This window comes from Mesoplodon bidens, assembly GCF_964165515.1.
Source record: "Mesoplodon bidens genome assembly, chromosome: 3".
In the NCBI taxonomy this organism is placed as follows: domain Eukaryota; kingdom Metazoa; phylum Chordata; class Mammalia; order Artiodactyla; family Ziphiidae; genus Mesoplodon; species Mesoplodon bidens.
In genome coordinates, this window is record NC_138178.1 from 166,420,588 (window position 1) to 166,445,173 (window position 24,586).

The following is a 24,586-nucleotide window of genomic DNA, read 5'->3' on the forward strand; positions in this document are numbered from 1 at the left end:
GAGGAATGCCTTTAAGTTCACTGCCATGTATGTGCCGTGAGGGCAGGGATTCAGGACTGTTTTGTTCACTAGAAGTCCTTCTAGTTTCTAGAAGGCCATAGTAGGTACTTGATGAGTATTTGTCAAATGAGTGGATGGAAAAAATGGATATGTGAATTCCTCTCCCACAGGATTGCAGGAGGAATCTGAAGAAGAATATACATATGTAGATAGGTACAGATACAGGTATAGATAAATCTATATAAATATAACTGAAGCACTTTGCTGTACACCTGAAACTAACACAACGTTGTAAATTAACTATACTACAATTTTTTTTAATGGTTAAAAAAAAAAAAAGAATTGCAGGAGGAAAGAGACCTACAATTGCATCTTGGCCTGATTTCTCACTGCAGTTGAGGATTCTGAGGCTCACAGAGGAGAAGCAACTTTCGCAAGACCACACAGAAAGTGAGAGGACCCAGGACATTGGAGTCTGACTCGCATCCACTTCCCTCTCCTGCCTTTACACCTGCCCCTCCTGGCTGCACCCTGGCCTATTTCTAGAAGCATGTTCCAGGCTAGACAACAGAACACCTTGTTGAAGATGGTGACCATCACTCAGCACCCCTTCTTACCCGCATATAGAATTCTCTGCCCTCATTCCCAGACTTGATCTGGAAAATGTAATAAGCCCCAGGGTAGCGGGTCGTTGCTTGCATTTGGAAGATGTCAGCAGGAACAGAGCGTCCAGACACCACGTCCATATCCCGGTACAAGATGGTGAAGGGCTGGTCTCTGCAGCCAGGATTCTCAGCGGGACACATACAGCGGCTGTTGGAAAGGGAAATCATGTGAGAGCTCGGGAAATCCTTTCCAGATGCTGGATGTACATACTTCCTCGCTTAAAACACTGAAAAGGAGGCCACCCCATTTTTACCATCCAAATGCTGTAACTGTAGAGGCTCTCTACTCCCGGCTCTGGTCTAAAAGCTCTCCAGCATGTAGGTGAGCTCCCTGTTTCCTAGAGAATGGCCTGTTCTGGCCAGTCAGCTATTCTTGCTACTAGAGCATAAACCTGAGACGTCTGGTTTTCAGAACACTGGGGACATCCTCTAATGCACTTCACATTTGTCACATATTTAGTCAGAAAAAAGGGCTGCATAGCCCTTCACTTCCCCAGCCATCCATACTCATTGAGAAATTTTAAAAGTGAGAAAGTACATTAGACTGACAGGTCTTGAGTGGTCACTCTACATTTTCTATTGCACTTACCCCAGTCTGTGTGGAATATAATTCAATATTTTCTTTCTCTAAACAAGCACTCAGAACTCACTATGTATAAGATACAACATTAGGACATGACTTTAAGATGTTAGGACATTAATTGCAACAATAAATAAGATCCTGATCTTAAATTCACTCTCTAACAGGCGAAATAAATCACAGACACAAATATCTCTAATACAAAGCATCTAATGTGAAACACTAGTAATAGCATTATCATAGTATGAAGTTGACTCATTACCAAGGTATGCCTGTTATAGACACCCCTTGATTTATCCTTAAGCACCCCCATCTCTCACCTCATCCTTGAGACTCCCCCTAGGGGGTCAGAGTGCATAACAAGATGAGAACATCTGTTGGTCTATGCCTTGGTGGCCAAAACTGGGAGTAAGCCTTGCTGGGCTTCTGACACCTTCCCTAACTTCCAATCTATCTTCAAAACCTATCAGTTCTACTTCTAAAATGTAGTCCAAATCCAACCACTCCATCTCCACTGTCAGTGCAGTGTCTCACTCACTGTCTCACCTGGACCTCTGTGATGGCCTCCTGTGGTGGAGTAAAGGGTGCCCCCACTCCAATCTATTACGCCACAGGCAGAGTGCCCCTCGTGGAACATGAGTCAGATTATGTCTCTGTCCTGCTTCAAGGTTCTACGGTGGCAGCCATCGCAACTTGGACAAAAACGAAACCCCCATTTTAGCCTCTAAAACCTCATGGGGTCTGGTCTCTGTCCGTTTCTCTAACCTCCTCTTGGGTCACTGTCCATGTCATTCATGAGGCTGCAGTTTCTTCCGGTCCCTGAAGACATCAAGGTCACTCTTGTCTCATAGTCTTTGCACACACTGTTCCCTTTGCTCATCCACCCTCTGTTAACTTCGACGCCCCTTTCCATTCCAGCCCAAGGGTCATCTCCTCAGAGGGGCTTTCGGATTATCCAGGCTAGACCAGGTCCAGCCTACTCTTTCATTTTGTAAATTTCTGTTCTTCCTGTTCACAGCCCCTATTACCATCTATGATCTTGGATTCCTTATATGACAATGTGTTTACTGGCTTCTCCTCCACTAGCATAAGAGCAAACACCACAGCACCTGGGAGCAGATGCGGCACAGAACAGGAGCTCAACAAACATTTCATAAGTGAATGTATGAAAAGAATTTTTAAAGTTTAGTTTTTTAAGGCTCCATCAAAATATCCAAGTCAAAATGTCCCGGGTGCCAAAATGGCCGCATTAAAATGTCACGTGTCACACAGAAAAGAATTGTTTCCTAAAAGAAGCTTGAAGGAGGGAGAGATGGCTCCTAGCTGAAGAGGATCACAGAGAGCTGGGAGAGGTGACACTGGAGCTCAGATCTGAAAGATGGGGCAAATCTGTCCATGTGACAATGGCAGGAATGCCTTCCATATGACAGAATATTCGGGCATGGAAGCCAGAAGGCTGGACATTCTGCGGCATGGGTGAAGGTGAGAGCAGGTCCTGTTCAGGTTGGTGGGAGTGCAGGACACCTGAACGAGGAAATGAGCTGGATGGGGGTGGCTGGAGTGAAACTGGAATGGGGCCTGGAGACAGGGAGTCTCCCAGGGTTCTCAGTGGCTAGTTGGGGACCTCGCCAGTAACACCAGCTCAGTGCTGCAAGCTGCACCGGGTCAGGTCCCCACCACAGACAAGAGTGGCCTGGAGAAACCCAGGGAGAACCAGGAATGGGAGCTGATGAGGGCAGCCTGAAGCTCTGCTCTGCTGCAAAGGGCCCTGGAACCAGAAATCAAAGAACCCTATTCTAAAGGCTACTTAGAAGCACAGCTCTTAGCAACAAGTGAAGACGTCACCAAGGGACCAGCCTGTCCCTGCTTTGTCCTCTTCTGTCCAGCTTTTGAGCAGAGCAGGAAGCACACTGGTAAGCTGTGGATTTCTCTTAGAAACTGCATCCCTAGAGGGCATGAATGATAGGCATGTCCATTCATCCCTTTATCTCCAGTGGGAGGGCTGGGCGATGCTCCGGGCATTTGACTGGAAGAGAGAAGTGCAGAAGACATCCCTGCATGTGTGCATGTGAGTGTGTGTGTGTGTGCACACGTGCACACGTGGGCTGAGGAGGAACTCAGATGGTTAAATAGGAGTTAAAGGGAAGGAAAAGGAATTCCTAATACACCAGGGGCAGAAAAACACAGTCCTAGGGCATTCACATTGTAGAGGTTGTCTTCAATTTAATTCTCTCCTCAACTCTAATATTTGCCATCTGGTGACTTTGTAAAATCACTATTGTGGGACTTCCCTGGTGGTGCAGTGGTTAAGAATCTGCCTGCCAATGCAGGTTTGATCCCCGGTCCAGGAAGATCCCACAGGCCGCAGAGCAACTAAGCCCATGTGCCACAACTACTGAGCCTGAGTTCTAGAGCCTGCGAGCCACAACTACTGAGCCCATGTGCCACAACTACTGAGCTTGTGTGCTGCAACTACTGAAGCCCGCATGCCTAGAGCCCGTGCTCTGCAACAAGAGAAGCCACCGCAATGAGAAGCCCGTACACTGCCAGTAAAGAAAGCCCGCGCGCAGCAACAAAAACCCAACTCAACCAAAAATAAATAAATAAATAAATAAATTTTAAAAATCACTATTGTGACATCAAAAACTTGATTAGAGCAAGCTAGGTACCCTCGGTTATCGAGAACTCTCTAGCGACCTCTCTAACCCCTCACTACTCCCAGCAAGGTCCAGGGAGATTGGAAGCATCCGTTTCACCTGGGGGCTTGTCTGCAAGGCTGTCTCACATCACCCCAGGCCCACAGAATCAGAATCTGCCTGCTAACAAGATCCTAGGTGGTTCCTATGCACGTGACCTTTGAGAAGTCCAGCTCTAAAAGACTCTGTGTATCCAGAACAAAGTCACTAAAGAGAAAAGGAGGTCCATGAACCCTGCCTCTCCTTTTGGTTAGCTTTCTAGAAAATCTTCATATAGCTCTGGCATGAGTGGGGGAGTGGTAGAGAACAGTGTGTGTGTGTGTGTGTGTGTGTGTGTGTGTGTTGTGTAGTAGGCAGTAGGCCAGGTCTCCCATTGTCCTGGACATACACTCTCCTTTATACCACACTGGCAGCCTTCTGAACCAGGCCCCTCACCATGTTCCCATTTCCCAGGGGAAGCCATGACTTACTTATCGCTGATCCGCAGATAAGGCTCCTCACAGCGGATGGGGTCAATGCACTTGAAGCCCCCTTGCAAATTGTAGCAAGTTTGCTGCAGGATGCACGTGTGGTTTCTGTGCTCACACTCGTTGATGTCTGAAATGCACGGTAGACAAGAGGCTGAAGCCAGGCAGCACTTCCAAGGTGACAGTCACAGGCCAGATGGGTGGGAATGGGTGGGTGCTGCCTGGGTCTTTCTGTAGAGCTATGCTAGCCAATATGGCAGCCACTGGCCACACGTGGTCACTGAGCCCTTGAAATGTGGCTAGTCCAAACCGAGATGTGCTGTTAAGGGGAAACTATATACCAGATTTCGACGACTTAGTAAAACCAAAGAATGTAAAATATCTTATCAAAAATTTTTATATTGAGTACATAGTGGAATGGTAATATTTTGGATATACTGCATAAATAAAATATGTTCTTAAAATTAACTTTACCTGTTTCTTTTTACTGTTTTAATGTGACTAGGACATGTTACTAGGACATTTTAAATTACATATGTGGCTCACATTTGTAGCTCACAATATATTTCTACTGCCCGGCACTGCTGTGTGGAGAATTCTTGCTTAGTGTTTGGGTTAGGCAGTTTCAAGGAACTGAAAATGAGTCTGTTGCTCAGCTACCAGCCTTCTCCACTTGCCCCAGTGAGTGGAGCATGGGAGGGAAATCATCTCAAACAGCCAATCTGGAGGAGACCCACCCCTTTCACAGCCTGGGGTCCTGACCCTTGGAGGGACACAGCAGTCAGAGGTGAGAGGTATCCCCAGCATCCATTCTCTAGGAAGTCAGTAGAGAAAAGCTGACCAGGCTTCCCTGCAGGGGCCATGAGAAAACCTGCTCGTGGACCAGGGCCAGGCCATAAGATGCCCTGGTCAGGTCTGGAGCAGTCCCCAGAGGGGCCGCAGAGATCTGCCTGGGAAGGCATGACCAGCCACCTGTATCTCCAGAGTTCATTCCAGAAGCGAGAGTGGCCTTGTCCTTTCTGAGGCCAAAGGATGGATTGCAGGGCAGGAAGGCACCAACCCAGGCATCCTGCCCAGAGCCTGCCACCCTGGGAGTCACCAGCACCCACTCACACCCTCACCTCTGCCACCTTCCCCAGGTGAAGACATCCAGGTGACCCCCCCGAGCCAGCCCCACCTCACACCTCCCCTCTGAACAGCCTTACCTTGGCAGCTTCGGTTGTCATCCAGCAGGATGTAGCCAGCTGGGCAGGAGCAGAAGTACGTGCCAGGCTGGTTCACACACTCATGTTGGCAGAGGAACTCAGAGAAGCTGCACTCGTCCATATCTGGGAGAGACAAGTTACACCTGCTGTTTATAATCACAGACTACCCAGGGATGGGAGCTTAGTGCTATTCCAGCTTTATTTATTCCAGCTTCCACACTCTCCTGACACATAGGATAGCTTTACTGCCAAGAAGTTGCTAATTCACTTCTTGAACACTTCTGGTGATGGGGAGCTCACTACCTATCAAGGCTGCCCATTGATATTTGGACAGCTCTAATTGTTAGAAAATTCTCTCCTACATGGAGTTGAAATCTGTCTCCATCAAGCTTCTAACACCCTTTGCCTCTGGCTCAGCTACATCATCTACTCATCACTGGCTCATTTTTGCTGTATAGGTGAATCCACTCTCCACCTCTGGAGGTGAGATTTGTTTGCCTGCTGGAGTTTTCTGGGTGCAGAGCTCTTCCCCCAGACCTAAAAACATTCACTGGCCCCAGTCTTCTGAAAGGGCAATTTTACCAGGGCTAACTCCCCTCTAATCTCCTGCAAGTTGAGAAACAATATTATTCCTAAAATCACAACTAAAAGGGACATCTCCAGAAGGCCAGGGAATGTGAATTATAAAACTTCAGGGACTTCCCTGGTGGTCCAGTGGTTAAGACTTCGCCTTCCAATGCAGGGGATAAGGGTTTGACCCCTGGTCGGGGAGCTAAGATTCCACATGCCTCCCGGCCAAAAAGCCAAAACATAAAACAGAAGCAATATTGTAACAAATTCAATAAAGACTTTAGAAATGGTCCACATCAAAAAAGTCTTTTAAAAAAAGCAAACAGGGCTTCCCTGGTGGCGCAGTGGTTGAGAATCTGCCTGCCAATGCAGGGGACACGGGTTCAAGCCCTGGTCTGGGAAGATACCACATGCCGCAGAGCAACTAGGCCCGCGCGCCACAACTACTGAGCCTGAGCGTCTGGAGCCTGTGCTCCGCAACAAGAGAGGCCGGGATAGTGAGAGGCCCACGCACCGCGATGAAGAGTGGCCCCCACTTGCCACAACTAGAGAAAAGCCCTCGCACAGAAACGAAGACCGAACACAGCCAAAAATAAATAAATAAACAAATGTGGGGTTTAAAAAAAAAAAGAAATTACATTTAAAAACCAAACAAACAAAAAACCAACCAAACAAAAAGAACTTCATTGTGTCCAAAAACCTCCTTGAAAGAGAAAACTGGAGTGGCATGGGGTGGCCCTCCTGCCTCAGGTGATCCCTGGGACGTGGGACCTGGCGCTGGGCCAACTCTCCAGCCGCAGAGGTGGGGATGTAGAGGGGGAGCCATAGAACTTTTAGACTGTGGCCGCTGATGCAGAAGCAGGCGTTCCAGAAAAGCCAACTCTTCATCACACACAGCGTTTGGCAACAGAGCCCCCATTTGAGCCTCATGCGATAAGTACGCCAAAGAAAACATGTTTTTCTTTCATTTGTTGTTTCCCGAAAACTTGCTTTCTCTGTTTTCCCCATGTGCCGTGTCCTCGGATTGCTCTCTGGAATCACCCAGAGAGGGTGTCAGCGCACGTGAGGCTCCTTCTCCACCATCTGATAATTCCAGGGGTTACATGCCTGACGTCTCTCACATTCGAGAGGGATAAACTCCTTCCCTTTTCTCCCAGGGGCCTTTGGGCGACAGGTTATGAGCCAGCAGAATTGGGAGGCTGACTTGAAAATTTAAATGATAGGGAGGGTGGGAAGGAGACGCAAGAGGGAGGAGATGCGGGGATATATGTATATGTATAGCTGATTCACTTTGTTATAAAGCAGAAACTAACACAACATTGTAAAGCAATTATACTCCAATAAAGATGTTAAAAAAAAAAAAACCCTCACACTCAGTGAGTCACATCTGCTCTGTCCTGCCCGCCTCCAGCTCCCCGGGAGCCTCAGAGAGTCTGGTCTTGGCCCCAGCCAACCTAACAGAGAGTGTCCTGCTTATTTCTGTTAAACTTGTAGATTCCATTCATACCTTTAGTAGAAGCAGTGGTAAAACCTGTCATTTCCTGAGAGCTCACTATGTAGCAAGCCCTGGCTTAGATGCTTTACATGCCTCATTTTATTTAATCCTCACCTCGGCCCTAGAAGGAGGTGCAATTACTAACCACACCTTACAGAGAGAAAATGGGGGCTCACAGAAGTTAGGTAACTTAACTAAATTCCTGATACTGAGTAAGCAGGAAAGCTGGGATTTGAACCCAGCCAGCGGCCCTCCAGATCCTACACTTGTCAGCACAGTGCCATAATGTCTCCCTAAATGTAAATCATGCTCAGGACTTCAAACTGGTGGATCTGGGGAGTCCTAGGGGTGGGAAATCCCCTGAGCGTGGCTAGCCCCAGTGCAGATGGAGAGGGTAGCACCCATCTCCACCTAACAGACCCTCTCAGTTTATCTCGGTCAAAATCCCCAGACTTTACTAAGGGCTGTGTCTCCATCCTCCACTTGAAATACAAAAGCTGAAATACAAGGCTGGTTCTGGCAGGGAGCCCACATGAGGCCATTTTCACACATCCACATGAGAACCCACCATGGTTTCCAGGGTCAGCTCACTTAGCAAATCTCTAAGGGACACGGCTAGGAAGGGTCTGGGGCTGCACAGAGGGGCCCCACCAGCTGGGATAACACAGTGAAGGTAACAGTTCCTGGGGGCCAAACAAGCAGCACAGAAAGGCAGTAAGTAGGAGGGGAGAGACAGCAAACTCCCTGAAAACATCCCTGCCTACTCTTGGGCCAGCCCTAAAGCCCGCAGTGGACAAGAAAGTGGGCATCGTGGTGAACGTGGAGAAGACGGCCATTTTGGTTAAAGTGAGTCAACTGAAAATCTTTGCCAAACCACCAAGGATGGCTTCTTGAAAAGCCAAAAGTCCCTCACACCTACACTTAGAGAAAGTAAGTTAACACATAATGACACTTAGTTACTACAGCTCATTTAATCTTTATGAGCACCCTGTGAAGGTGTTTGTTTGTTTTGTAACAAATGGGGAAACTGAGGCTCAGGAAGTGACTTGGCCAGGGAAAGTACTAAACAGGAGAACCAGACTTTGAACTTGGCTCCGTCTGATTCCACAGTCGCTCTCCCATACCTCCTGTGCAGGTGGCCGATAACCATCTGTGGATGGGCAGACAATTCTCCAAAAATGAATAATCCCATCTCATCATGCTAAACTTTCCACCTTTTAGTTCCTTGGCCCAGATTCCCCAAAGGAGTGCCATGGCAGGAGGAAGGGGGCGGGCGGTGAAATCTAGGAAGAAAGTAGCTTTTCATGACTGAGGGTATTTTATGGCTGTTTCTGGGACTGACATTTAATCGATCTAAGGCTCTCTGTAACTGCCTACTTGCAGCTCTGGCTTTCCTGGCCCTGGGGAGAAGTGTTCATTTGTTTCAGAGAATTCTGTCCCTAGAACACTCCAGTCCTAAGTGAAGCTATTACACAAGTCCCATTCATGAAACCCAGGATTAGGAAATTTTCCACTCTGGAGGACAAAAAGATTTTCACACCCTCGGGTATGGCCCACTCATTTTGAAAAATACAGGGAAGCATCATTAATTTGTACTGTGCTCGTTTACAATTGCTGTTGACGCTAAAAGTGGATGGAATAGAGTTTAATTCAACATTTACAAAAAATAGGGCAAGAAAGAAAAGAAGGAAAAATTAAGCAAAGGACGAGCTGTACGTGGCTCTGTGCAGGATGCTACAGGAACAAATATGAGTAAGATGCTGTCTCTATTCTCAAGATGTTTACAAGAGTTTACACGTTTCTAAGAAAGTTATAATAGTGTCCATACGCTAGCTTGGGCAGAGTCATAGTTTCTTGGGCTTGGAAGGAATTTGCGAAAGGTCAACAGAGCCATCTATGTTTTCACAACAAATTAAGATTTTACTCGTTCAACATCCAATCATTCATTAGTTGATTTACAAACTAGTTATTGCATGCTCGCAGTGTGCCAGGGCTGGAGCTAGGCACTGAGTGTAGAGATTTTAATAGTTTACATACACAGTCTCATTCATTCAACACTCCCCCTCCCAACCCTACCCTGTGAGACTTGCTCTTATTCTTGCTATTATTCTATTAGTAATATTTGAACTACCCCCAAGACTTGACTCAGTGCTGGGTGAGGACATATAACTCAACCCAACATGGGATATTAGGCAACTCCTTTTCCTCTTCAATGTCATGTCAGACCCTAAAAGGTAGCTCCACTGATTTTTGCACTAAGGGTCAAATGACAAGGACATGGGACTGCACTCCACCTTTCGGGAAGTGACTCATCTCTGTTTTGTGTGGTTGTGACCCACTGCACTGGAAAATGTCCCAAACTGGAGATGTGTCTGGGAAATGAGAGGAAACACCTGTGAAGAAAGCCCCCGGCCCTGTGCCCCTAGTACAGGTGGAAGTCTCCAATGCCAAGCCCATTACCACTGCAATGAACTCCATCATCCTCAAGTTCATATCCCGGGTCGCAGCGGCAGATGAAAGAGCCATAGGTGTTGACGCAGGTTTGCACGCAGGGGTTCTCAGTTGCACACTCGTTCACATCTGTGGAAAACCAAAGCACATCACCGACCATTCCCACAACAGAACATTTGTACTAACCAGACAGTAAAAGGCACCAGCAACAAAATTACTACCACTAGGAGACCAGATCCACAGGCACCAAGGGTCTCCATCTAGGACCAATCAGATGGAGAGCTCAGACCCCAAAGTGTTCACTGAAGAACCAGGGCCTCCATTCATACGTCCCTTCTGGGGTTGCAAGCTGGGAAGGGTGGAAATGGCATGTATACATATCATATACATGTATACACAGGTACACGTATACACCTCCTAGGAAGTCCACTCTCCAAGGCTCACCAACGGGAATTTCTAGGCAACACCTGCTCTTTCCCATCACCGACTGAATTCATCCCCAATTAGCTCTTCCCTCACCTCCACTGACTTTGAAGTTCCAGGTAAAGAGGTAAATAATCATGGCAATTTAAATAATAACTCTATTCATTACTGCCGTGGACTGAATTGTGTCCCCTCCAAAATTCATATGCTAAAACCCTCACCCCCAAATGTGATGATATTTGGAGATGGGGCCTTTAGGAGGTAATTTAAGTTAAATGAACTCATAGGGTGGGGCCCTCATGATGGGATTAGTGCCCTTATAAAAAAGAAGCACCAGAGAGCTTGCTCTTGTTCTTTCTTTCATGTGAGACATAGGGAGAAGGCAGCCACCTACAGGATGGGAAGAGAAGCCTCACAAGCACCCAACCATGCTGGCACCTTAACCTTGGACTTTCAGCCTCCCCACCTGTGAGAAAATAAATGTCTGTTGTTTAAGCCACCCAGTTTATGGTATTTTGTCATGGCAGCCTGAGCTGGCTAGGACAGTTAGACAGAAATAATGTCACTGATTATTACAAAATGATCTCACACTCACAGGATACTTACAGCCCTGTTTCAGGACCATCACCCCATGTTACAAGTTCAGTAGAATAAGGAGAAGACCACAAAGGGGCACAAGGAAACTTTAGGAGTGATGGAATATTCATTATCTTGAGTTGGTGATAGTTTCATGGGGGTCAAAGTACATGAAATCATGTACCTTTAATAGTGCAGTTCATTTTACGTCAATTATATGTCAACAAAGATGTTTCCTCTGGTTTTTTTTTTTTTTTTTTTTTTGTATTTTTCTTGCGGTACGCGGGCTTCTCACTGCTGTGGCCTCTCCCGTTGTGGAGCATAGGCTCCAGATGCACAGGCCCAGCAGCCATGGCTCACGGGCCCAGCCGCTCGGCGGCATGTGGGATCCTCCCGGACCGGGGCTCGAACCCATGTCCCCTGCATCGGCAGGTGGACTCTCAACCACTGCGCCACCAGGGAAGCCCAGCTGACAGAATTTGTATCCCCTTCAAAGTCCAGGTTAACCTCTGGAGACTCTTAACAGAGATTTGAGGGCTTTCAGAGCTAAAAGGTAAGTGGCTTGAGAAGTTTCTCTTAAAGAAGAGGGCAATCCCAGGCCCACACAGCTCCTGCTTCCTGGCATTTTTGAAACTTTCAGAGGGGAAAGAAAAAACAGATGGCCATGCATGGAGGGTGGCCATGCATGGAGGGTCCAGTGAGATACCAGTCTCCACTGGTGCCCAATGGGAGTCTAGAGGCTGTCCACCCAGGAGGCCAGGAAAATGTCGTGGTGCCAGGCCGTCGAGTGCAAGTTCAGGCAGAACAGCACTAATGAGCATTAAGGGCTGCAGTCCTCGGCTCCCGGCCGGATGCTGGCCACGCAAGGTGAATGAGCTTACGGCCCACCCTCTCACAGCTGTCAGCTGCTTGTGCTTCTGCTCCCTGGGGCCCTGGTTGCCCTCTCCTGCCAGCCCTGGCATGCACACGTGCGCAAATGCCCTTCGGAGTCCTTTGGGAGAAGATCACATCCCACTCCAACTTGCTGGACAGGAAGGCTGGACCCTTGGCTCTACAGTCATCTCAGAGCTGTGTGACTCTGGCCAAGTTGCTTAACCTCTCTGAGCCTCGATCTCCTCATCTGCCCTGCCCACCTCATAAGGTTATTGTTGGAGTTCAGTGAAATGAACAAACGTGACAGTGTTTTGAAGAGGGAGGGCAAAGCACTCTTCCTTGCTTGAGGTGTTAGGAATACAAAAGCTCGCCAGAGTATGTAACATCCTGTGTTGCCGCGGGCCCTGCTGATGCAATATCCCAGTGGCCAAGTGCCCAGTGTCCAGGCCTGGAGGCCGTGCCTGCTGCTTTATCACACTGCTGGACTTGGCACTGCCAGGTATGTTAACTGTTCCTCGTCAAAGGCCGGTCCCTGAAGGACACATGGGCCTTTTGGCTCTTCTGTGCGTGGCTGTTCCTTAGTGGGCGCTGGGGGAAAACCTGGGCTGGCAACTCGAGCATCCAGCCCTGGCACAGAGAAGTCTGCATCTGCTCTAAGCTGCTTATCACAGCAGCAAAGGAGCCAGGCGCCTGCTCCCTGCTCTATCAGCTCCCTCAACCTCCAGCCCAGGCTCTGCTCTCAAAAGAAAATGAGTTCCCCTGGCGAGAGCAACACAGTCGAGACTTCTTGGAACAAGCAGCAGAACCAACTTTGGAAGAGAAACTTAGAAAGAATCCAGGATCCAACTCTTTAACGCTGATGCCTTCCTGTTTACCCAATGATTTAGATACGATTAAACTAATGGAGACATAATATCCTCCAAGTAGCTGGCCAGGAGCCTGCCAGCCAGACCTCGAATGGTGTGACAAGGAAATGGATCCTGCAAAACCTGGTGACAGGCTCCAAACAAAGACCTCATTCTGAGTCTCCGGCGCTGCCTCCACCCTGGATGGGGCAGCTGCCAGGGCCTGGAGGCCCGGGCAGCGGGCTGGGGGCGGGGAGCTTGAGGCCAGGCAGGACTTGCACTAATTCTTGGGTCTTAAGTCCCCCACTCACTTCCTGAGCAGAAGAAGCCTTCAGATGGAGGCAATAGGGCTGGAACTTGTTTTTCTTACTTACCAGTATTTGAAGTGATCATGTGAAAGTCAGAAAATGCCTTTGTGTCTTTCATTCTGTTACTGCAGGGATTGCTGGGTTGTAGGGGAAGTGACCACCACCTCTGGACGCTCTGCTAAATAACAGGCCCTCCTAACATGGGGGAGGGGAAACTGTACGGAGAGGCATCAAAGTTGCCCGTGAAAACCCTGCATAGAGTGTACCTGAATATTTCGCAATTCATCCAGAATCAGGAGCCCTCTCTCCTCATCTCTCTTTGGGCCTCAGGAATTGAACTCAGGCTATAGGACATGTGAGAACATTTCTGATTGGCCAAAAAAGCTGGCAAGGCTACTTGTGGATAGCAGATACAAAGAGAGAAGCAAATCCATGAAATCATAAGCTCCCAGCTGGTGGATGACTGTGGTTCTAATTTCAGCAATACTCAGAGGACATTCTGACATGTTTCACATAACCTCAGTTAGGATCTCAGGTTTCCGTAAACAGTGGGATGGGCAGGCAGTGACAATGAGTGGAAATACACTTTAACAACAGTGTTTCCCACCAACATAAACTGTCAGACTCTGAAGAAGACAGCATCTAGGGTTTCACATTGGGTTCCAGTTATCATTCACATCACATACCTTGGCAAGACCTTCCATCCTCGTTGAGGGTGAAACCAGGGTTGCACGTACAAGAATAAGATCCAGGAACATTCGCACACAGCTGCTGACAGTAGCCATAGCGACATTCATCAATGTCTGGAAACAGAATTGCAAGCAAGGTAAGATATTTTTTCTTCTCAATCACCGATGCCACCCCAGCATCATTACTGCCTGTCTCTTCTGGAGCAGGATCACAAAGGGAAGCATAGGGGAACGAACACAACAACAGCACCTACTAAGTGTCAGGGGTGGTGATGCCCTCTGGATTTCGGGCTCAATCTCTCTACCACCCTCTCTGACCCATCTCAGTGCTATGAACACCTGAACCTATATTGAAAGCTGTAGAAGAAATTTCTGCTTAGAGTGGAACATTGGTCAAGATGGCCTCTAAGATTTTATGCAAATCTAAGATTTAACGCTTAGGTTTATCCAACACCAAGAGTCACTCTAAGATCCTACTTAAACGTGTCATTGCCCTGGAAAGGGACAAGTTGGCTTAAAGTGTAAGAGGAATCCATAGCCTGGCTCCTGTAGGCTCTTTGCCAGCTCCACTAATAATGAATATGTCCAGCTGTCAGGAACAAGAGTGAGTGTAGGCCAGGTCAAGCTGGGTAGCACTGTGGTCTGGAGACCTATGAATCCAGGAACACAAGGATGCCGGAGCTGGCCTTGGATCTCCTCCTTGTAGCAGAGTGGACATAAAACTCTGGATAAACACACCTCTTCCAAGCCCTGATTGGCCTTTCCTGAGCAAGCAGCTATGTGGGTGAATGGTTCCTTTTAGCAGAGCCACGCTGACATGTACCAGTCAACAGGGAGGCTGATGTCACTGGGAAAGCACTTCTCAATACCCCAAGCTGCTGGGCTGACGGGCTGACAGCTGGAGAACTCACTCCTGCAGGATAGGGTGTTTCGAATGAAGCCCCCAGGTGGGGACCAAGTCTCACCTGACGATAGCTACAACTGGTCCTTATTTCATCTTCATCTCCCCCTAAATGTTCCCCCTCTGGTACCCCACTTCCTTTGGAACCAGGGTCCACCAAGGGCTCGGAAGGCCAGCTCAGAACTTGTCTCTGTGCCTGCTTTCTACCACCTACTGCCAAAAAGGACCCCATCTCCACCTTACTCACTGGTCAGCCCTCCTCAGGAACCGTGCCCTGCCCTGGTCATTCTGTTTCATCTCTGAGTCGCAGCTACTTCTAACCTGGCTCACCCCACTGCCCACCAAGTGCCATGCAGCTCCTGCTTATAAAGCACATTGACTTGTGCAGTTGCTGATCCTGACACTGACTTGTGCAGTTGCTGATCCTGACCTCTTACGTGGGTGCAGTTGGGCACGTCCCCAAGCCACGGAGGCAGCAGGGGGAAAAGAGGGCATCTTCTGCCGAGGGGTACCTTGGAAGAAAGGCGATTCCCAGCCCCTTATTTTTCTGCCAAAGCAATGCCTCCAAAGTCGCACAGAGGGGGTGGCAGATGGCTATGGAATTTGCATTTTGAAAGAGAAAGAAGAGTTTGGCTGAGAGAAGGCATGAGTTTAGCCCATACTGAGGAAAGGTCTTCACTTTGGATGTAAAGGGTAAGCAGGCCATGCATGCGGCGCCACGTCAGGCCTCCAAGAGCATGCCACCCAAAGCTTCATGCTCTGTGGAAGAGAACAACCCCCCGCCCCGGTAGAGGAATGTCCCAATTACTGCCCCCACTCAGATAGGGAGAGGTTTCCTGGCCCCAAGGTCTCTGTAATCTGGCCTGTATGTCCTGGTCACCTGGTTCTCTCTAGCACCTTCTTGTGGTGGAAAAAACTGGACTGAGAAACAGGAGACAGATTTTAGACCAACTCACTCTAACTTTGTCCAACACGTTCCTCTTCTTTGAGTCTCAGTTTCCAACTCTATAAAAGTTGGATGACATAATATCTAACACCCCTTCCAGCTCTGAAATTCTACATACTGACTTCCCATACAAATAACTCACACTGGTCTGCTTATGTTCAAATCAGTGGCATCAAATTTTCCATAATAGCTGAGGTTGGTTAAAATGCAAAGCAATCATCATATTTACAAATGCCCATGTGCAGCCAGCTCTTTGGTGCCTGGAAAGAAGAACCAAGTCAAGTCTAGGCTGGCTTGTCAGACCCCAGGATGCTTTGGACAGGGCTCTAGAGGAGAGCTCAGCTCAGTTTCAATCAAGAAAGACCTGGAAAGAAGAACCTTGCTGTTTGTTTGTTTCCATGATGTTGTTTGGATTTGTTTCTCAGCTCCTCCAGGACTGACTTCCGGGAGACAGAATAGCATCGTAGAGGATTTAAACTAGTAGGGCTTTTCCAAGAAAACAGCAAAGAAATCTCACCCTACAGAGAGAAACTGAAGTAACAGCTAGAGATTGCTATGAATTCATTCACTTGGCTAAACCAAAAGCTAGAGGAGAAGAAAGGAAAACAGCCCTCCAGTAAAAATAAACAGAGAGATCATATAGCCGATGCCAACCACAAGAGACAAAATTCTCAATTGGTGCTGACTGACTCCTTAAAAAAAGACCACAGCTAGTAGGGTGGGCGTGGGGTAGGGGCTGTGATGGGGTATTAGGAGGAGATGATATTAGACCAGAATCCGCTGATCCACATTTGAGACTTCGGACGTTTCTGTGACTGAGCAAGAATTCCCTTCTCTTGGTATGATTTCTAACTGGGACAGAATAACCCTCACCTCTATCACTTCCTGCCTTGGTTATCGACTTCCTAAAGGCAGAAGGAAGGTCTGGGTAGAATCAAACATGAACCCTTAAAAAGTACATTCAAAAACTCTGAGGACGACATGCAGTGATGCGGTGATGGTGACAACTGATTTTAAAGGGTGGTACTACGAGTAAGCACAACAGCCTCCTGCTTCTCCCACCCCCAAAGAGAAGCCCGCTGCCCTTAGACCGCCAGCCATGCCCACATTTCACTACACCCGACACAAGCATTAACGCTCAAGCGTTTCTGTGTAGCCCACAGAGCTCTTACCTAAGCACTGGCCTTCGAGCAGCCAATAGCCGTCAGTGCAGGAGCAGGTATACCCTCCTTCTGTGTTGATGCAAATCTGGGTAGGGTTGCACTGGTGGGAATCCGTTGCACACTCGTCCACGTCTGTAACACAGACATATTCCAAAGAATGTCACTTACATGTTTAAAGCCCTGCAGCCACTAGAGGCGCCAGCTGCTTGCTTGTCTGGCTGGGAGGCAGTTGATAATATCCCTGGGTTATATCCAAGGAGACGGAAGCACCTCCCTAACAGGTACCACTAGGAGACCCTGACCTTTTCAGGGGGGGCAGGGCCAATCTGCTCCCTGGAAATCCACAAGGGAAATGGCCAAAAAGAGAACACACATCCTTAAGCACTTTTCTGCCATCCTAGCCCATCTTTCTCTGAAAGCAAGTTCAACCATTACTTGGTTTAGAAATGCATTTTGTGTTAGGCTTACCCATTCACATATTAAACCGGTCTGTTGTGTACCTGCTGTGCGCACAGAGCTATGATAAACACCACTGAGAACATAACAGAAGAAAAAGAAACGTCCCTCGCCAGCGGAATCTTGTAGACAAGTCACTTGATTGCATCCATGCCCAAAAATCTTTCAACGTAGAGCTCCTGTTCCTTCATGAAGCTTCCCAGAGCCCTCCAGTCTTCCTTCCACGCCAGAGCTCCGAGGGCTGATCTCTTGCTGCCCTCTGCTTACATTGGGTTTCTCCAAGCTGCTGCGTCCCCATCTGTCTGCCAGTGTGCAGGTACTTATGTCCAAGTCGGTCAGTCCCGTTCCCTTAACTGGGAGCTCAGAGCACACAGACCAAGTTGTTTTCATGGCCACATTTCTCATCTGGTGTACACAGCACTCAGAACTGTTTCAGCTGAAACGAATCCTTCTTCTCTTTCTCCCCACACTGCACTTTAGAAAGAGTGCTCAATCCTATAAGCGGTCCTCCTGACACCACGCTCTCACTTTGACCTAAAGGACAAGACCCCCTAAACCTTTGGCTATGAAGGGATTCACCCAGCACCCTGGATCCGCCTGGCCAGGCCCCACCTCTCCTCATCACTCCTGCCCTCACCTGCCTGCACTTTAGGGCTCCTGCCTTTTGCCCCCTCCTCACTACAGGCAGGGTTTGCTCATCTATCCCTTTTCCCCGCCTCTCCAGAACGGACCGTCGTGCCATTGGAAATAACATTAAAAACTGCACTTCACTGAGCCTGCGCAGTGCGCCCGACTCCTCATTTATTCTCACAATCGCTCCATGCGGTGAGCTGGTGACCCCCACTTACAGATGGGAAAACGGTGCTCAAGATGCTGAATCACCAAGGCCAGAGCCAAGTCCAAGCTTCCCCACCTGCCAGCCTCCCAACCCCCTCTGTGCAGGAGTGACAGAGGTCACACTGCATGGCCCAGGCAGGTCAAGCAGAGGAGAGAGGGCTGAGCTTTTGCTGCCTTTTCCTGCCCCACCTGGAAAATTGTCTGCCTCTTGACATCACAGATGGCAGACTGTGGTGGGGCTGGGGGGCACCTAGGATTCCAAAGTGTAAGCTCCTTGGGTAGCACAGGGGTGCACTCAGGAAGCAAGCACAGAGGGTCCAGCGAAACATTCAGCCAGGTAAGCGATGGTCTCCAGGCTCCAAGCGACACCACCACAAGCCACCACCATCTGCATCACTGGTCAACACCAACGACACTGGTCCGTTCCCATCCCACCCCCGATGACCAGGTGTCTGGGCATCGTGTGGAACCAGGCTCCAGCCTGCGAAACATGGACCACCTCCAAGAACCCGCTTCCGGGGTGGTAGCAGCCTCTGCTCCACCCCGACACGTGACGACGTGCAGCCTCGGTGGCAAAGACCCACCGCCGTTCTCAGCTGCAAGACCTCCTGCCTTTGCCCTGGGCCTCGCTTCCAGCCCCAGGTCTGCCCACCCAGCAAAGCCTCCCAGGGGAACCGGCCAATAATGCTTGGCCAGCAGCCACTCCTGCTCAAATCCATATGGAAGCCTGTGATAATAAACAACACCACTATTGGCCAGCACATATTTACATTTTTTCAGCAGGAAGTGAGAGATGGCCGTTGTACCCTGGGAAGAACATTGCCTTAGGAATTTGTGCTCTTTTTCCTGCTTCAAGGGGAACGCAGGGTGAGGGAGACTTAAGGGGCAACAGAGCTGTTAGAGAGACTTGGTGGTAGCAAGTTCCCAAGGCTCTGTGTTTGTGTAAACTGGGTGCACACGACGTGCCCCCAAAGCCCTGCACAGAGGAATCAAATGCTCAGGAGGGGACCAGACGGGGCTCAGAAGGTCATGTGAGGTCTAAACGTGTTTGCACATGTGCACACACAGGCACGTGCAAACTATTCAAATCCAGAAACAAAATCTCTAAAGTTGTTTTAAAAAAAAAAAAAACTCCACCACTTTTACTGAGTTAAAGAATTAACTCAGTTATACCACATTTCTGTTGATGTACGTTCAAAAAACTACTTGAATTGATTGATTGAATGATTGAATGGGTTGAATCAATCAACTGACACTGGATTGTCAACATAAATATATTTTGAGAACTCAGTAAGTTTGGAGTCTTTGGGGGATGTATGTCCCATCTTTATATCCTCAAAACATACCTGGGGCTTCCCTGGTGGCACAGTCGTTAAGAATCCACCTGCCAATTCAGGGGACACGAATTCAAGCCCTGGTCCGGGAAGATCCCACATGCCGCACAGCAACTAAGCCCACGAGCCACAACTACTGAGCCTGCGCTCTAGAGCCTGTGAGCCGCAACTACTGAAGCCCGCTTGCCACAACTACTGAAGTCCGCACGCCTAGAGCCCGTGCTCTGCAACAAGAAGTCACTGCAATGAGAAGCCCGCACACTGCAACGAAGAGTAGTCCCCGCTTGCCACAACTAGAGAAAGCCCACGCACAGCAACAAAGACCGAACACAGACAAAAATTAAAAATTAAAAACAAACCTGGTTTAACCTGGGTCCATAGTAAATGTTTAATAATTATTTGGTGAATGAATGAATGAATGAACACATGGGCAACAAACATTAAGGCCTCTGAGCCCCCAGACAAGCTTTTCCCAGCCAACTTGCTGACAAGTGCATGGACTTTGAAAACCACCACCCCAAAGAAAACCCCCATCAGCTTGCATACCTGTGGGGCTGAAACTGGGTAAGTTCATGCTGTGGGTTCCACTCGAGGCTAAAAGACTTATCACACATTCCAGCTCACAGCTGAATTGCTTACATTAAATACATTTGACTTAAATAACAGAAGGAAAAGTACGTCGAACACTCCAAGGACATTCTTTGGCAAAGGGGCCTTTTCTGCATCAGTGGAAAAGTACAAGTTACGGCAACCTGAGTGAGTGTCATTATCCTTGGACGCAAACCATGCCTGTTACTCCTTTCCTTTTCTGTGGGAAGTTTAGGAAACGTCCCTGAAGAGAAAAGAATGCTGGGTTCGTTCAATCATTCATGTACTCATTCACTTATTAATTCTTTATGTTCTACTGTGTGTGTGTGTGTGTGTGTGTCCTCCTAAATTTCTAGGCCACTGGGAGAGCTGGTGTCGAGTGCAGTCCCTCTAGCTGTATGGTTCCCGGAAGCAGAGGGTCCCTCCAGGGGGCTGTGGCCCTAGGCAGCTGCCTGGGCCCTTCGAGGATTCCAGCACAGCAGCCATGGCTCATCTGTCCCCAGCTGGGACAACATCTTCCCAACGTCCAGGCGACCAGCACCCTGGCAACTGAAGGACAGTGCTCACTGATATCTCCAAAACCAGATCAAAGCCCAGCACTGTGCCTACCCAGGAAAAAATCACCCTCCATGTTGAGCAGCACAGCTCTGCTGCCCCACGCAGCTCTGAGCTGTCACCCCTTCCTTCAGACATCCCCAGGGTGGCCTTCAATTACACTCTCAATCTCAAACAACAACTGCTCACTTAGGAAAGTCCTCAAACCAGTCAAACTCATTTCCTTGACACCCTTCCAGAAGGCAGAAGTGAGCTCCCGGCCTTGGGACAGCAGCCTGCACGGCAGGGATACTCATTTAGGATGTCATACCGATAGCTGTGTCCCATGTTCCCAGCAGGTGTGCTAAGGCAGTGTGAGTGAAGAACATCCTTCCAGTCCAGTCAAGATCTCACAGGGGTGCCAGATGGAGGAACTGGGCTCAGACTTCAAAATACACCTGCCCAACAAACTGGAACAACAAAAGGAACAGAATCTTCCAGGCTGAGGCCTTAATAGACATTTGTCCAAAGAAGACATTCAGATGGCCAGTAGGCACATGAAAAGATGCTCAACATCACTAATTATTAGAGAAATGCAAATCAAAACTACAACATGGTACCACCTCACAGGGATCAGAATGGCCATCATTAAAAAGTCTACAAATAACAGGGGCTTCCCTGGTGGCGCAGTGGTTGAGAGTCTGCCTGCCAATGCAGGGGACATGGGTTCGAGCCCTGGTCTGGGAGGATCCCGCATGCCGCGGAGCAACTGGCCCCGTGAGCCACAATTGCTGAGCCTGCGTGTCTGGAGCCTATGCTCTGCAGCGGGAGAGGCCGCGATGGTGAGAGGCCTGCGCACCGCGATGAGGAGTGGCCCCCGCTTGCCACAACTAGGGAAAGCCCTCGCACAGAAACGAAGAGCCAACACAGCCATAAATAAATAAATAAATAAATAAATAAATAAATAAAATTAAAAAAAAAAGTTTATAAAAAAAAAGTCTACAAATAACAAATGCTGGAGAGGGTGTGGAGAAAAGGGAGCCCTTCCACACTGCTGATCGCAATGTAAGTTGGTGCAGCCACTATGGAGAACAGTGTGGATGTTTCTCAGAAAACTAAAAATAGAATTAGCATATGACCCAGCAATCCCACTCCCGGGCATATACCCATACCAAACTATAATTCAAAAAGACACATGCACCCTTATGTTCATAGCAGCACTATTCACAATAGCTAAAACATGGAAACAACCTAAATGTCCATCGACAGATGAATGGGTAAAGAAGATGTGGTACACGTATACAATGGAATACTACTCAGCCATAAAAAAGAATGAAATAATGCCATTTGTAGCAACATGAATGCAACTACAGATTATCATATTAAGTGAAGTCAGAAAGAGAAAGACAAATACCATATGGTATCACTTATATGTGAAATCTAAACTATGGCACAAACGAACCTATCTACAAAACAGAAACAGACTCACAGACATAGAGAACAGACTTGTGGTTGCCAAAGGGAAGGGGGGTTGGGGGGGAAGGATCGGGGGTGTGGGGTTAGCAGATGCAGACTAGTATTTATAGGTTGGATAAACAACAAGGTCCTACTGCATAGCACTGGGAACTATATTCAATATCCTGTGATAAACCATAATGGAAAAGAAAATTTAAAAAAAGGAATGTCTATATGTGTATAACTGAGTCACTTTGCTGTACAGCAGAGATGGGCACAACATTGTAAATCAACTACAGTAAAAAAATATATAATTAGAATCTTCTTAAAATTTTTTAAATTTTATTTATTTTTTTATACAGCAGGTTCTTATTAGTTATCTATTTTATACATATTAGTGTATACATGTCAATCCCAATCTCCCAATTCATCCCACCACCACCACCACTCCCCCCCCCCACCCACTGCCACTTTCCAGGCTGACTTAAGGGACAACATGAGAAAAGGCCACAGCCTACAAAGCTGCTAGAAGGTTTAGCCCTTGGAGCAGGAGTCTGGATGGAGGCAAGTGGTGATTGGCGGGTCCCCCTTCTCTCTTGTCAGACGGAGTTCTCACAGGGCATCGTGACTATCATGCTATTGGTTTATGCCTATTATATGTCCTTCCTTGGGAGTGGGTTAGTTCTCAGCATACAACCCACTTTTCTGTCCCCTGTAAAACTAATGGTTCCAAGTATGATCTTAGGGTTAACTCACAGGTTGTTATATAAAAATCTCTACCGGCAGGTATAATGGACAACGTACTGCTATAAATATGCATGAATATGTTTGAATACAAATAATATGCATAGGTATGCCAGCTACTTATTATATTTGAATGTACATATTATATACCTACATGCATTTACATTTCAGCATTCCTAAAAGTTCAAGGGAAAATAGTTTAACTGTTTTCATAACACAAATTCTCATTGAAATAAATATCCTTTAAAAATGGTAAAACAAAGCAAAACAAAACAAAAACTAATGGTTCCCTCATGCCCACAGGGAGAACATTTCCTAAGCCATTCTGCCAGCACTAAAGCTTAAGAGAAAAAAAGACCAAAGGGCTGAGACTTCCCCAGAAAGGGCTACTGGGTAAAAAAAATAAGAACTTTGAGAGGCAGGCAGAGCTGAGTGTGAATCCAGGCTCCTGCACTTAATAACTGAATATTACTGACAAGTTGATTGATCTCAGGGATGCTCAGATGCTCTGCAAAATAGAGCTGCAGCAGCCTGCCTCCTAAGCTGCCATGAGAGTTCACAAATCAACCTGTTCGCAGGTCCCATTGTCATTGCCTGGCACATAGGAGGTGCCCGGGAAATTATAGTTCCCTTCCCCAGTGAGGTGCTGTTTCTAACAGCTGAGAAAGATAGGGGAAGCTTGGTTTCTGCCTGCTGCAGGCTTGGTCCTGGGATTCAGAAGACACCACGATGACGGCACTCAGCCGGCTGTGAGACACGGTTAGTTCTACAGTTCCAACACAGTTAGAGCCTTCTCCCCCCAGAGCCCGGGACACATGACAGGAGATTGAGACAAGAGGTGAAAAGAGGAGGGTACATTCCTTTGTGGGGTCTCAGGCTCCACCTACGCACTTTGGCATCTATAAATCCAGCTATGATTCTATAACTGTAGACGCCCGAAAGCCTAAGGGTACGTGTGTCTTCCTGAATTCCACAGCCAAATGTGATCAACCTTAACACCACGATTCTTCCCTCCTCCTGTATCTTCTTTTCTCCAATACTGTCAATAAGGCAGGGCTGACTCTGTGAGCCTGTGTACACACCCTCGGCTGAATGTCTCCGTTCTTGAGTGAGAACGGCCATCAGCCAAAGGGAAACATTCTCATTGGGTGACACTGGGAGAAACTGTCGAAAAACCTTTGGAAAACTGCACCTTTCCAAAGTCCTCCACGAGTCCTTTTTTGGACACGGCCGAATCACTTCCTTGGTAGTAAATTTTTACCCAGTGAAACAACATGTTTTCCCAGCCCGTTTTTGTTCCTTCCTCGCTCAGGCTAATGGGGCTTGATAAGAAAGAAGAAAATAACAAGGCACATTCCAACGCCTCCAATTGAAGTCAGTTTTAGGCCTGCTGCTGGGCTGGATCAGGGCCAATTTTCAGCAAGACGACCTCAGTGAAGGCTGGAAGCTACACAGACGGGACAGACTTCCCAAACACCTGCTTAATTAAAGATCTCAGCATTTGAGAACTTGCTTGTTGAATTCCCAGGACATCTGCATTCCATGTGTCTTATGGGTCCTGGGCAGTCATCAGGAGCCAGATTTTTCTGTGTTTACAGCATTTTTCCCAATCCTTGATATCAAGCTTAGAATACAAAGCTTGCTCATTTTGTGCCTCTAATTAGGGAACAAATACATGGTCCATTTTCCAAACAACCAAAAATCCTCTCCTTCTGGATGAAACCAGCTGGACTGTAGCTTCCAACCTCTCCATGGATTCTATTTTTCTATCCATAAAGCAAGAAC

General features: G+C 47.8%; 1 protein-coding gene across 2 annotated transcripts in view; it reads right to left on the bottom strand.

Annotated features, from left to right (window-relative positions):
* FBLN5 (fibulin 5) overlaps window positions 1-24,586 on the bottom strand; it is an 85,201-nt gene that overhangs the window by 8,246 nt on the left and 52,369 nt on the right. For both annotated transcript variants that reach the window (XM_081227712.1, XM_081227711.1), the window contains exons 5-10: window positions 16,863-16,985; window positions 13,841-13,957; window positions 10,139-10,258; window positions 5,614-5,736; window positions 4,412-4,538; window positions 618-813 (exon numbers count right to left, since the gene is read on the bottom strand). In XM_081227712.1, the coding sequence (XP_081083838.1) occupies window positions 618-813; window positions 4,412-4,538; window positions 5,614-5,736; window positions 10,139-10,258; window positions 13,841-13,957; window positions 16,863-16,985 (806 nt within the window). The remainder of the gene's footprint in view (window positions 1-617; window positions 814-4,411; window positions 4,539-5,613; window positions 5,737-10,138; window positions 10,259-13,840; window positions 13,958-16,862; window positions 16,986-24,586) is intronic.